This window comes from Vicia villosa, linkage group LG3, assembly GCF_029867415.1.
Source record: "Vicia villosa cultivar HV-30 ecotype Madison, WI linkage group LG3, Vvil1.0, whole genome shotgun sequence".
Lineage (NCBI taxonomy): Eukaryota > Viridiplantae > Streptophyta > Magnoliopsida > Fabales > Fabaceae > Vicia > Vicia villosa.
The window spans coordinates 96110716-96126369 of record NC_081182.1 but is presented as its reverse complement, the minus strand read 5'-3'; the positions used below and the strand labels follow the sequence as shown (position 1 = coordinate 96126369).

The following is a 15654-nucleotide window of genomic DNA, read 5'->3' as shown; positions in this document are numbered from 1 at the left end:
AAAATATCAAACTTAAACAAAATTAATCTAAGAAAAGATATTTTTGTGATTTTTAATAAAATAAGAAAATAATTAGAAAACATAAACTTAAATATGCATCTAATATATTTTTGGAGTTTTTTAATAAGGATTATAAAATTAAAACTAAATCCTATATTAAAATAAAATACTAAACCTTTTTATATGAAAATCTTTTTAAAGAAAAATTAAAGAGATAATAAAGATAAATAGTGATGGGCCAGGGAGGTGCTGAAAATCGGATGGGGGTGTGATGAAGTCCAAAGCAAGACAAAGCTGAATTTTTAAAAAAAAGACTGGGCCGGACCGGGTCGGGTCAGTGTGACCCGGATCCGCCTCTTCTCTCTTGATGCAAGGTTGGGTTAAAAAAACCCTAAGGAACACAAACAAGAGGCAGCGCCTCTTTCCTTCCCACCTCACGTTCTCTGCTGAAGAAAAAAAAAGAACTTCTTCTTCTCAGAACAAACAACAACATCAACTCATCCTCTCTCTCACTCGTATTTGAACAACAACAACAAGCTTTCACTTCGTTTCTTTCTCTCTCAGCGAACAACAAAACAGCGACTCTGTGTGTCTCTCTCGGTTTCGTGACGAACAACAACATCAAACGAAAACCTCTTTCGACCTTAGCTCACGGCGGCCATGGAAGGAGAAACATGGACGAAAACCTAGGTATTTCCTCTACTTCTTCAACTCAAGTTTTCTTCACGTTTTTGTGTGGAAGAGAAACGAAAACGACTCAACTTTCTTACTTCTATTTCTTTTCACAGAACAATACCTTCTTTCGCTCAAACGGTTATGTTCTTTCAATCCACAAACAAAAGCTTTTGGGTTCATGTGATTGAAGACAAACTCAGGTTTAAACTTCAATTTCGTTTTCATACTACAATCCGGTAGTAACAGTAAATTGTGATCTCTCTACTTTTGATTTTCAGAATATACATACACAACAATAACTAACAGCAATATTGAGTGTGAAAGTGGAAGCGACTTACCTGCGGCGTGGAGGTTTTCGCCGGTTATTGTTGAGGTATGTTCTTTGATCCTTCTTGCTCCTGGAAACCGAATTTGATGTTGTTGATGTTGTTCTGAACTTTTGGATTAATTGTTGCTGAAGCTTTAATTTCGAGTCTTGTTGTTGTTATGCTACAAATCCGTAAATTATCTGTTGCTCTGCTGAATTTGCGAACCTGAACCGCTTTTGAATTGTTGTTCGCTGCTGAATTCTTGAAACACTGCAGGTATAACAACGGTTAGTGTAAATATTGAGAGTGAGGGCGGAAAGGCTTACCTGCGGAGTAGACGTTGAAGATTCATCTATGGAGGCTCGAAGATGGGAGCCATCGTTGAAGAGCTGCCAACAAACAATAGAGGTATGAAGGCTTCTCTTCTTCCTCTTACTTTTGCCTTTTTCTGTAACTTAGAAGTTACCCACTGCTTGCTGCATTTTCCCCACTTTTTTCCTATCCTATATTTTCTTGCCTTTCCTCTATTTATAGAGGAACAAAAGAGGGACAATTTTGGTCATTTTGGCAACTAAGCTTAGTCTTTAAGCTCACTTAGTTGTTAAGTTGTCATCATTACAAAGAATATTCTTTCCCAAAATAATCATTGCAAAAATTTCTTTCATGCTAAGTTTGCTTAATGGCAAAGCTCCACAAGAAAATGCACATGGGATAGAATATTATGCACATGGGATAGAATATATTATGCACATCTCTTGCAAGTGAAAGTTCCACGACAATCTTGTCTTTATGTCATGAAATTGGTAGTCTCTAAGTATAGCACTTATGACATAATATATATCCCTTTGACTTTCTTTGACTTTTGACTTTTTGACTTTGATTTGGGCTTTTGGGCCCCCTTGAATTATTTTTGTGAGACATTTGCTAATTCCACCCTTTTTGTTTCTTTTTCATGTTGCATGAGAATTCTTGAAGGAAGAATAAAGAAACTTGGTCTTGAAGAATGGAAGCTTGAAGATTGAAGAATAAATTCAAGAAAACCTTGTATTTTTCTTTTGTTGTAATTCTTGAACTTAATATCAATGTAATTTTGGTTCATGCATTTCTTGAAAAATTGTGTAGAATTTGAATGTTGTATCTTGAATTTTGAATGAAGTTCTTTTTGTAATTCATTTGGAATTTAGAACTTGTTCCATGTAAAAGAAATCCACTTTTGGATCTTCCTTTAGAATCTTGCATGAAATTGTGTATGAAACATGAAATTTGAATGTTCTTGAACAAACTTTGAATTTAGAAATTCAATTCCCTTTGATATAGAAAATGATGGAAAATCCTTCAAGTAGCATGAAGCTTTTAGTCTTGAAATATATTCTTGTATCATGAACTTGAAATGATATGGAACTTAAAATATTTGAATTCATGATTTTGAATAATTACTTGAAATAATCCTTCAACCAAAAGATTAAAAAGATATTCCTTGCAAATTCGATTAAATTCCCCTGAATTGTTTCAAACTTGTACCAACTTCCAAGTATCAATATGAACCAAATTTCTTCACCATGATGAATCCATAGGCCAAGAGTCGCAAAATAAATTCCAAACAAAACTCTTGAATCTTGCAAAATGGCAATGGCACCTTTAAATGAAAATCTCCATGGACATGAAGTTATCTTGCAAAGAATGAATGAACTAATGAAATCTTGATCACGGCTTCCAAACCGATCAAGAAACACTTTTGAATTTGACGTCAACGATGTGACATCTCAGGGGGGTCAAAAATTAGGGTATGACAGGTATTGACAGAGAAAACCTTTCATGAAACCCAATATAGGGGAATCTTGTGCACTAGTGAGAGTACTGACAGGGAAAACCTAGCATGGTCACCCAGTTTAGGCGAATCCTGTGTACTTCATTGTATGCTTGAATCGGAGTAGGCCTAGGCTATTAGGGGGTAACCCGCACAGAACACTTGATACCATTGTGATGCGCTTGTGAGGGCCTACGGGGCGTTTCCCACTTGCCATTAACACATCAGCATTCTCGGTATGTTCTACACACCTGAGCTACCATTGTGATGTGCATGTGGAGGTCTTATAGGGCGTTTCTACACTAGCCATTAACACATCAGCGTGCTTGGTATAGTGGAGAAGTAATGCCATGTATGAAACATTATTTTTGATTCACCTCTAGTTACGCCAAATAGGCAAGATCGCTAGGCTTTCGCCCGGTGGGCTCGTGTTATAAAGATGACGTTTTTGTACTAAGCTGGATGTGTTCCCACACGTGCGTTTTTTATGATTGACGGGGTCGTGACGCCACGTAGGCAATGTCACCGCTGTAACTCGTCAAGAATGAGGTGCCACTTAGGACTCACCTATTTCATCGTGCAGTGTGCCGATACAAGTCTCTTGATGCGATGCACATGTGTAACTCACTGAGGGTGTGGTTTGCGTAGCCTAACGAGTGGGCGATAACTTACTCCTGGATTCCTCGTACACTGGTACGAGTCTGCATATTTGTGTGTTGTTTGTATGCTTCTTTCTATCTTATTGGCTAGTTATGGGACTACCAATGGTGATATTGCTCTTGTTGTGTATTTGTACCCGACCGTGAGGAAAACCCTAGATCCACGACGGATCTGTTCGATTGCATGTACCTTGTAGAACCGAGTGAACCCGTAATATAGGGGAACTCACTGACATTTAGTAATCTCACCGCAATCCTCTTAATATATTTTCAGGAACAGGTTAGAAGTAGACGGATTGTTAGATGGTTCATGTTGAAGACGGTGGAAGAGCAAATGGCAGGATGACCTCATTAGATTTATCTTTCCGCTGTGCATTGTTGGAGACAAACCGCTTGTATACATTTTAGTTGGAATTTTTGAATTGTATATGATTGTAATTTCTTGTCTTTACCTCTTATGTATGTTTCTTGTGCCATTTATAACATCACTACATATTATTCTAGTCATATATGTACGGAGTGTTACAATTATCATTCCATTCTAATAAGATATTCTTCCTCCTAATTTTTAAACTATTGATTTTATTTCTATTTTATTGTGCTGATTTTTTTTATTGTTATTGCAATTGCACGCAATATTCTAATAAGATCTTCTTCCTCCTTATTTTTCAATTATTTATTTTATTGCTATTTTATTGTGCTAATTCTTTTTCATTGTTATTACAATTGCAGGGAATATCTAAATTATAATGGTATCTAAAAATATCTATAGATGGACTTTATAATTCTTCTTCCTTCTTCTTCTTCTTTTCTATATTTTAAATTATTTATTTTATTATAATTTTGCTGCATTAATTTTTCTTACATTGTTATTGCAATTACGGATAGTATCTAAAAATAATTCATAGATAAATTTATCATGAAGCCAAATGTAACAAATATTTAATTATACAAACAATTTATGTCTGTTGTTGTCATATTGTTTCTCTTTTTCATTTATTTTTGTATATTATAGCAAAAGAAAGTATAAAATTTGACATCAAAAATAAAAATATTTTAGTAATTTTTTATATTATTTTTGTTAGTTTTTTTTAACTAATATGTTTTAATAAGTTTAACAATAATTTTTTAGTGTAATAACCAACACTTGTCCTACTAACTTCCACTATTAGTTCTTTCTATAATATGTTTATGTATCTTGTTATTTTTTTTCTCTTTTATATTTATTTTTTAATTATAAATTATTAATATTATTATTATTTTTAAATATAATGTAAAATTTCTTATAAAAAATATTGTCATAATTAATTACTTTGACAGAATATGTATAGTATTAAAAAATATAATTTTTTAATAAGTAAACTTAATTTCTTCTTAATTGATGAATATATTATATAAAAATTTATTTAGACATACTATTAATTATTATATTTTACTATTATAGTATCAAAATAACTATCATTTTAGTAAATAAAATTTGTTTTAAAATGTAATACCCCGACTCTCTGACACCAGTAATTATCATTTAAACGAAATTAGAATGCACATTAGTCTTATTCCATATGAACCTTAGAATGATTATTAAGAAAGGAAGTGGAGTAGTTAGAATCTAACTAAGTGGCATCTTGGTAATTACCACTTAGTTAAAGGGAAATTTAGACATTAGACATTGTGCATGTGGACTTAAGGCATGTTTGAAGTGATAGTGTTTCATAAATCAGAATTTTAGAAGTGGAGAGCTTAGAAACAAAGAGAAAAGGAGGAAGGAACTGGTGGCCATATTTCATTTTCGTAACAATGGTGCAGCCTCCACTTAATCAGCCATAACTTTCTCCTCACAACTCCAAATCAGGTAATTCTCAAAGATTCAGATTCTACACGAAATTTCTTTCAATTTGATATATTGATTAGTATTCATAGGTTCCGAATTGATGGAGATAAACATGTTTGAAGTTAGATGAGTCGTGCTGAGTTATGTAGAAGTGCAGTTACGGGTTTCTTGATGATGGTGTGAATTTTTGGGCAAGAGAGTAGTTCAATTGCTGCTTGGATGTTAGCTTAACCTCAAATAATCCAAGGTGAGTTCCATTAGATAGAACTTGGTAGGTTTTGGGGAAAATGCATGTTAAGGGTTTAGTTTGTGATACAATATTTGCATGCTTGATTAAATGATAGGAATGTGTTTCCATGATGATAATGTATGCCTTAGATCATTATTATATGTTGGAATTTTATTTGAGATGCTATAAAATGTTTGGTGTTGCTTAGAAATGAATTGGAATGGATTTAGAAGCTTTAAAGTGCAGAATTTTTGGGTCTGTCAGTCATGTAACTGGTTACATGGTTGATGTCATGTAACCCGTTACATGATTCATGTAACCGGTTACATCACTGTTAGGCAGATTTTTCAAAACTTCGGAAATTTATAACTTTTGCATCGTAAGTCTGATTGATGCGTACTTCGTACCGTTGGAAAGCTAGTAGCATGTACTATCTAATAAAATTGGTCCCCAAACCAGAATGTTGGATTCAATAATATTGGAACCCCGCATAGTGAGCCTTGTCGGGTGAAATTTTATGTTACTATTTCCCGAGAGAGCAGTTTCGTTCCGTATAGGGAACCGGATGCCTCCTTAGTCGTGTGACACTTGTTTAATAGGTATTTGAACATGCTAATGTTGTATACGATCCTAGATGTGTTAATTTTCAATATGTGGATTATTAATTGATGCATTATATTGATATGTTATGTGATAATCATATTATGTTTATCCGTCCGTTCCGATTGATGTTCGGAGATGGTTGCTTGTTTGTGGCGTGATGCTATGTGTGATAATGATCACTTATGTTCCGTTGTTCCGGTTGAACATTCAGAATTGTTTGATTTGTATGGCTCGATGAGCATTGATTGATGTATGCTTGAATTGAAGTAGACCTAGGCTACTAGGTGGTAAAGCGTTCATGACAATATTACCATTGCGGTGGCTGAAGGGATTACCTTCAGTAGGAAAACACCGGCATAGTGGTAAGTCATACACACCCGAGCTACCATTGCGATGCGCTCATAGGGTCTTTATGGCATTTCCTCTAGCAGGTAGATAATCACTAGGCTTTCACCCGATGGGCTTGTGTAGTCATTATGGCGTATTTGCACTAGCGGTTACACATTTGCGTATAGATGATCGATGGGGTTGTGACGCCCCTTAGGCAAGGTCACAATAGGAAAATTCATCGCGGATGGAATTCTACGTAGGAATGATCTATTTCATCTAGCGGTGTGCATGTGCAAGTATCTTGACGCATTGGCACAAGGGATAACCCATCGAGGGTGTGGTATAGCGTAGTCTAAGTAGAAAGGTAGAACTTACTTCTAGATTCCTCGTACACGGGTACAGGTCTGCATACTTGTTTGTGTGGCTTGAGGAAAGTTTTCGATAGCAGAAAACAAGTAACCCCGGAAGACCTGACCTCGAGGGTCGCGCCCGAAAAGAGGCTGGCAGGTAAACCCCGGAAGATCTATTCTAAAGGAAACTGGAACTCAGGGTTGTTTGTTGATCTCATTGGTTAGTCAAGGGAATTCTAATGTGGATTGTACCCTTGTTTTGAGAAAAACAATATTTCTTTTCAAAATATAATAATATTTACTATGCGATGGTGAATTAATCCTTTACATATACAGTCGTTGAAAATATAATGGCAATTTTGTTTCATTACATATAATAATTCAATTTAAAAAAAAAAATTGTATTAAACTTTTAGAATACGTTTTAACTTTTCCTAATAGAGATAAAATCTAATCATGTTTATAATTTATCAAAGAAAAAATTTCTTAATGTTTGACATCTAGAGTTTTATGTTATCTTAAAAGGAGCGGAATTTAAAGAAGGATTTGCAAATGGGCCTTCCACTAAACCTTTTGCTATTTGTCTATAAGCTGCTTCTGTAAAGTGAGCTTCATCCCAATTTATTAATTTTGAAGGATCAGAGCACAATGTTGTACCAGGTGTTCCACAAAATTTTTCATTAACATGGTATGGCCCGTCACCTCCACAACAAGCTTTCAAAATCTCAATCTTATCAGAAGTAAATCCTGCAACATTTATGTACACAAAATATTGTACATGTTAAAATGAATTTGACAAGAATAAATTAATGTAAACTAAAGGGAAGAAAATATTATCTCCACAAACCATATTGTTCAGGTGCTTGATATAAACGTTTGGCATCGTTGTAGTAGTCAAAATATACTATCTTAGCTTGAGGATGTTTCTGTTTTAATGTCTCTATAGAATGTTTTAGTTGCTCATTAAAGTATTCAGTAAAAGTGTTGTAAGATATCAAACATCCAAATTCATCATAGTCTTCTTTCTTCTTACTGTTCACCGTAGCCAATACTGCAGCGCTGCACAGTTTCCTGGAACCAATAGCTCTACTGCACCTTCTCCGATTAATGACAGGCATAGAGAAATAAATAAGTTACTCACATTCATAAAATAATGTTATTTACTTATTAATATCTTAAAAAAATATAATTATTCTACAAATGAAGAAATTATTTAATATTTGATATAACTTACCGAGGTTGTATTTGTAATGGATTCAACAATTAAGGGAACTATTTCTCGAAGTTCTGTAACGGTTTTAGATATATGTGAAAAAACATCATTTCCACCAATCTCTCCCACTATAAACAATGATTGTTTGAAGAAGGTTTCACATTCTGTGAATTCACATAAAAGCTAATGTTATGTTAGTCATATATAAGAAAATCCATACATTTAACACAAAATATACATTATGCAAGGGGTTGAAGAAAAACCTTCTTTGCTGTTACACAATGATGGTTTTAGTTTCTTAAACCAAACAAACTATACATTCAATGAATTTTCTGTCGATGGTGGTCTGACTCCACTACGAACGAAATACTTAAACTCAAGTGCAGTAGCACCAGCATATGCAAAATTAACTCCCTTTTTTATATCCTCTTGACTTTGGGTGATATTCTTATAGGCCGGTAAAACGACAACCCTTATGCTTCAGCTACAATTAAAATAATTGTAAGCTAGTTTATTTTTTAGTAAAAATATATATCAATGTTAAGTATTGTTGATTTAAATCCTAAAAACTATATAAAATAAAGTATGTTAGCGTGCTTGCTTATATTATTCTTATTTACTATTTCTTGAATATAAAAAAGTTATTTAAGATACTATAAAGAATTATTATGTGCAAAAGTACCTATAAAATCTATAATGAGTCGTCCATTGGACAAACGTCCTGCGGGATGATGGAAGTACGTTGAACCATAAGGACTACTTTTGTCCATAGGTGGGTGGTCAAATGCAGAATTTCCGGTATCACTTGTTGAGTCACCAAAGTTGAATATGGCTTCATATGGTAGAGGATTAGCATTTGAAACATAACTTCTAAAACAAACACAAGTGATTGTGATACTAAAGAGAATCACAGTCTTCATGGCGTTATAGAAAGATAGCAAAGAACTAATATTGATGTGTGTTTGGAAATGAGAATGATCAACTTTATATATGCTTACTAATTTGTCTATATTGTAGCAATCTATCAAATGTTCGCTGGAACTTGCTTAACTATTTTTTTATTTTTGTAAAATTGTGATGTAAGATCTAACTAATCATATCCAACTCATACACACCAATGAATACATATTTGTTAAGCTAAAGGTTGCTTGTTGCCATGATTTTTTTCTATTATTGTTACTACTACTTTTATTTTTTCCATCTTTACTCTCCAAAACAATATTTATACACTAAAATTAGATATCTTAATAATTCTATTATATTGTAAATAAAGGGTGTCTTAATTGTTTTATTTACCTTGATTTTACACGTGGTTTTTATTTATTTTAATTTTTTGGTTCTCACAATTGATTCAATCACTAAGTAACATTTTTTTTAATCATGGAATCCATCTATTTTAAAATTTCTCACCGTTATCAACATAAACAAACTTTGAGATTTTATTAAGGAAACAAGAAAATATTTGAGATGTGTAAAAAATATTAGTAAATTTAATAGAAATGAGTTACTAAAGTACTTTCCAACAAAAAATAATATTATCTTTCAAATTTTTAGTGTATATAATTTTTTTTATCTGATGTGGTTTATTACTTATTGGCTATTGCCCTTTAACATGTTAACTTATATCAAAATTCAAATACCTCATAAAATGTCAAATTTGGACGTGATTATGCCAGCTATTATTCTCTTTTATTATTATTAGTTAAACATTATATATATATATATATATATATATATATATATATATATATATATTATTATTACTATTATTATATTTATATCGTTTATTTTAAAAAATTAATATTATTATATAAAATTTGGGTATTGGATTGGATAAATGTAATAATTTTGTGTGTAGAATAAAAAAAATTATAAAAGTCATTTTAAAAAACGTAATAAACAACTCAATTCTTTTTATTAAGTTGTAGTATACAATTAAATTAAAATGATATGTGGAAATTAATATCCTTTATTTTAAAGAATTAATAATTATTGTTTTCTTAGTATAATAAAATATAATGATTTGGTGTGAAGAATATAAAAAGTAATAAAATTCAAAATTTTAATAGATTTTTAATATGATGCCCCATTGGGTTAAAGTTCTTAATATAATGCCACATTGGATTAAAGTTTTTAATATGATGCCGCATTGGATTTAGGGTTAGGATTGTGTCCAAGGTTATCATCATGACAACCTTAAATTTATATTAAGTAATCATGACAACCTTAGATTTATATTAAGTAGAGGTTTGTTCCATTGTTTATTAATGAAATTGTTTTTAATGGAAAAAATTTCATGTGTTATGCACCAAGATTGCAAACATATCTTACAATATTGAAAAGTCAACAACCACCATAACAAGCTTTTAAAATATCAACATTTTGTATAATCAATTGTTTCTTATAAGGAGTTGAACTCAGACCCTTTAAATACTAGACCAATGTACGTTCATGATAAATGATTCTCATAATTCGGAATTTAAATCAAAAAATATAAATTTGTACCAATAGGGTCTTGAACCTAGGTCCGTTCAGATTAAATGACTGTCAATTTACCACAGTAGAAATTGATTTGTCTAGTTGTAAATGATAGTCATTTTACTAACAATAGAAATTGATTTGTCTAGTTGTAAGTGATATTCACTTTATTAACACTAGAAATTGATTTTTCTTGTTGTAAATAATAGTCAATTTACTAACAATAGAAATTGATTTTTCTACTTGTAAAAACTTGGGTCTTGAGGGTGTGCTCCCCTCAAGGTCTCAGGTTCAAAATCCGGTTAGACACAAATTGCCTATTAAAAAAAACAATAGAAATTGATTTGTCTAGTTATAAAGTGAATATCATTTTATTACCAGAAGGAACTTAGGTTTGAGACCTCATAGGTAAAAATTTATGTGCATATTTTGTTAATATTAGTAAAAATCATGAGAATTACTTGTTATGAATGTACACTAACTTAGTGGTAAAGACACAAAGATGTCTTTCAAAGACCCTGGGTTCGATTTCTTATAAGAAAAAATTTTGGCTTTTTTGATATTATTAATTCATAATTGTCTTTAAATGAAATTAAAAATAAAAATCAATTTTTAGTATTAAAAAAATGAAAAATAAAAAATAAAATCCAACAATTAAAATTAAAAAATCAATTTAGCATTTCAAAAATTAAAAATAAAAAATAAAATCCAACGTGGAAGTCCAATCACGGTAGTCTAAAAAAAATCAGATTTGATGTAGGAAAAAACTGGTTTGAGAAAAACATTAGGAGAATGACTAATATGATCAGGTTAAATTTTGTAAGGGATAAAGTCAAGTCTATTTTTTTGTGAGGGACTAATTTGACTCGTGTAATGTTTGTGAGGGAATAAAATGGGTCTTCACTTAAAAAAATAAAAACAGTTAATATGTTAAATTAAATTTTGGAATATATTACTGTAGAAAATATAATAACATTTATAGACAATACTCCCTCCGTTCCTTTTTAAGTGTCATTTTAGCATAAAGCTCTTCAACCAAGATAGTGAATAATTGGAGTTATTTTTCCTATTATACCCTCATTTATTTTCTCTTTCCAAATAATTTCAAACATACACTCTATCACTTTTTCCAATAACTAATTGAGAAAATAATTAATTTTAGGGAAAATGTGAAGTGGAGTGATTGAGAAAGTAAAGACATAATTGACAAAGTATAACATTAAACTGTAAAAACGACATTTAAATAGAAACAAAAAAATTATTCTAAAACAACACTTAAAAAAGAACGGAGGGAGTAATTCATATCGAAAAAATTTATATTATTTTCATAGAATACATTTAAACTTTTAAATAAACGCTTTCTAAATATTTGAACATCAATTCTATGCTATCAAATTTTTTAGAAGAATTTGGAAAATGACCTTCAACTAAACCTTTTACAATTTCCACAAGTTACTTCAAAATTTCAACTTTAAAATAACATGAAATTATATATATATATATATATATATATATATATATATATATATATATATATATATATATATATATATATATATATATATATATATATATATAGAGAGAGAGAGAGAGAGAGAGATAAGAGGGATCAAATTAATATATATAAACTTATTTTGAGAAAAAAATATTTCTTTTCAAAATATAATAATATTTACTATGTGATGGTGAATTAATCCTTTACATATATAGCCGTTGAAAATATAATGACATTTTTGTTTCATTTACATATAATAATTCAATTTGAAAAAAAATTACATTAATTTTTTAAAATACGTTTTAACTTTTCCTAATAGAGATATAATCTAATCATGTTTATAATTTATCGAAGAAATTTTTTCTTAATGTTTGACATCTTGAGTTTTATGTTATCTTAAAAGGAGCAGACTTTAAAGAAGGATTTGCAAATGGACCTTCCACTAAACCTTTTGCTATTTGTCTATAAGCTGCTTCTGTAAAGTGAGCTCCATCCCAATTTATTAATTTTGAAGGATCAGAGCACCATGTTGTACCAGGTGTTCCACAAAATTTTTCATTAACATGGTATGGCCCGTCACCTCCACAACAAGCTTTCAAAATCTCAATCTTATCAGAAGTAAATCCTGCAACATTTATGTACACAAAATATTGTACATATTAAAATGAATTTGACAAGAATAAATTAATGTAAACTAAAGGGAAGAAAATATTATCTCCACAAACCATATTGTTCGGGTGCTTGATATAAACGTTTGGCATCGTTGTAGTAGTCAAAATATACTATCTTAGCTTGAGGATGTTTTTGTTTTAATGTCTCTATAGAATGTTTTAGTTGCTCATTAAAGTATTCAGTAAAAGTGTTGTAAGATATCAAACATCCAAATTCATCATAGTCTTCTTTCTTCTTACTGTTCACCGTAGCCAATACTGCAGCACTGCAGCCTATTGGAAAGTTTCCTGGAACCACTAGCTCTACTGCTCCTTCTCCGATTAATAACTGGCATAGAGAAATAAATGAGTTACTCACATTTATAAAATAATGTTATTTACTTATTAATATCTTTAAAAAATATATTTATTCTACAAATGAAGAAATTATTTAACTTTTAATATTTGATATAACATACCGAGGTTGTATTTGTAATGGATTTAACAATTAAGGGAACTATTTCTCGAAGTTCTGTAACAGTTTTAGATATATGTGAAAAAACATCATTTCCACCAATCTCTCCCACTATAAACAATGATTGTTTGAAGAAGGTTTCGCATTCTGTGAACTCACATAAAAGCAAAAGTTATGTTAGTCATATATAAGAAAATCCATGCATTTGATACAAAATATACATTATGCAAGGGATGGAGAAAAACCTTCTTTGCTGTTACACAATGATGGTTTTAGTTTCTTAAACCAATCAAACTGCACATTCAATGAGTTTTCTGTCGATGGTGGTCTGACTCCACTACGAACGAAATACTTAAACTCAAGTGCAGTTGCACCAGCATATGCAAAATTAACTCCCTTTTTTATATCCTCTTGACTTTGGGTGATCTTCTTATAGGCCGGTAAAAACGGCAACCCGTATGCTTCAGCTACAATTAAAATGATTGTAAGCTAGTTTATTTTTTAGAAAAATATATATCAACGTTAAGTATTGTTGATTTAAATCCTAAAAACTATATAAAATAAAGTATGTTAGAGTGCTTGCCAATATTATTCTTATTTACTATTTCTTGAATATAAAAAAGTTATTTAAGATACTATAAAGAATTATTATGTGCAAAAGTACCTATAAAATCTATAATGAGTCGTCCATTGGACAAACGTCCTGCGGGATGATGGAAGTACGTTGAACCATAAGGACTACTTTTGTCCATAGGTGGGTGGTCAAATGCAGAATTTCCGGTATCACTTGTTGAGTCACCAAAGTTGAATATGGCTTCATATGGTAGAGGATTAGCATTTGAAGCAAAACTTCTAAAACAAACACAAGTGATTGTGATACTAAAGAGAATCATAGTCTTCATGGCGTTATAGAAAGATAGCAAAGAACTAATATTGATGTGTGTTTGGAAATGAGAATGATCAACTTTATATATGCTTACTAATTTGTCTATATTGTAGCAATCTATCAAATGTTCGCTGGAACTTGCATAACTATTTTTTTATTTTTGTAAAATTGTGATGTAAGATCTAACTAATCATATCCAACTCATACACACCAATGAACACATATTTGTTAAGCTAAATGTTGCTTGTTGCCATGATTTTTTTCTATTACTGTTACTACTACTTTTATTTTTTCCATCTTTACTCTCCAAAACAATATTTATACACTAAAATTAGATATCTTAATAATTCTATTATATTTTAAATAAAGGGTGTCTTAATTGCTTTATTTACCTAGATTTTACACGCGGTTTTTATTTATTTTAATTTTTTGGTTCTCACAATTGATTCAATCACTAAGTAACGTTTTTTTTTAATCATGGAATCCATCTATTTTAAAATTTCTCACCGTTATCAACATAAACAAACTTTGAGATTTTATTAAGGAAACAAGAAAATATTTTAGATGTGTAAAAAATATTAGTAAATTTAATAAAAATGAGTTACAAAAGTACTTTCCAACAAAAAATAATATTATCTTTCAAATTTTTGGTGTATAGAATTTTTTTTATCTTATGTGGTTTATTACTTATTGGCTATTGCCCTTTAACATGTTAACTTATATCAAAATTCAAATACCTCATAAAATGTCAAATTTGGACGTGATTATGCCAACTATTATTCTCTTTTATTATTATTAGTTAAACATTATATTATTATATATTTTATATATATATATATATATATATATATATATATATATATATATATATATTTTGAAGCAAATAGAAGTATATATTACCACAAAAACAGTTATGTACAAAGGGTGATCCAAAGATCCAACCTTGCCAAAAACCTAATTATAACATCAAGTGAGCTACATGCTCTCTAAGTTTCTTAGACATCCAACTTCTATGTACAATATTATCAATGATAGTATTGACTATATTGGTATTAGCACCATTAGTAAAAACCAAACTATTTCTTCTATACCATATGCCGTATACCGTTTCCGAAAATGCTAATTTCAACAAACTGGCCCTCCAGCCTTTCTTATTGGATTCCTTAGTTACCCATCTCAATTCATCTGGCCATGGGAGAGGACAGTGGCTGTTCTCTATCCATTGCAGAATGCTACTCCAAGTCTTGTGGTTCTCCCTGCATTCAAAGAAGAGATGAGGAATAGACTCATCTACTACCTTACAAATGCTACATACAGAATCAGTAATCAAGTTGAACCGCTTCAACCTATCTTTTGTTGCTAGCTTTTCATGGCACAACATCCAAGTGATAAAATTTGCTCTTGGTCGTGCCATATTTCTGTTAAGAATGTTCCTCCAGTCAACCTCACAATCCTGTTCAATGAGGGCACCATACATCAATTTCATACTGAATTTGTTTTGAGTCAATAATCTGTCCCACAACTGCTGGTGTTTCTGAACCTCTTCCCTAGTTTCCATGATTTTCTTAATCACCCATGAGCAATTCACAATGAGTTTAGCTTCCATCACAGTAGTATTTTTCAAGTAATACATATGGATCCACTTGACCCATAGATTATCAGATT

General features: G+C 30.9%; 1 protein-coding gene and 1 pseudogene across 1 annotated transcript; both read right to left on the bottom strand.

The window, feature by feature from the left end:
* Positions 1–7300: 7300 nt before the first annotated feature.
* Positions 7301–8925, bottom strand: LOC131658610 (GDSL esterase/lipase At5g45910-like; annotated as a pseudogene).
* A 3439-nt stretch (positions 8926–12364) lies between these two features.
* Positions 12365–14005, bottom strand: LOC131658609 (GDSL esterase/lipase At5g45910-like). The gene is made up of 5 exons (XM_058927885.1): positions 13768–14005; positions 13349–13570; positions 13108–13250; positions 12704–12977; positions 12365–12603 (listed from the first exon to the last, which is right to left on the bottom strand). Exons 1-5 carry the CDS (start codon positions 14003–14005, stop codon positions 12365–12367), a joined length of 1116 nt encoding a protein of 371 aa, XP_058783868.1.
* Between the last annotated feature and the right edge of the window lie 1649 nt (positions 14006–15654).

Excerpts from the sequence above, each read along its gene's own strand:
- LOC131658609 (XM_058927885.1), bottom strand. The coding sequence starts at position 14,005 with ATGAAGACTATGATTCTCTTTAGTATCACAATCACTTGTGTTTGTTTT. Across the intron at positions 12,978-13,107 it reads CCATTACAAATACAACCTCG|TTATTAATCGGAGAAGGAGC; the intron begins GTATGTTATATC and ends TCTCTATGCCAG. Across the intron at positions 12,604-12,703 it reads TCAAGCACCCGAACAATATG|GATTTACTTCTGATAAGATT; the intron begins GTTTGTGGAGAT and ends TAAATGTTGCAG.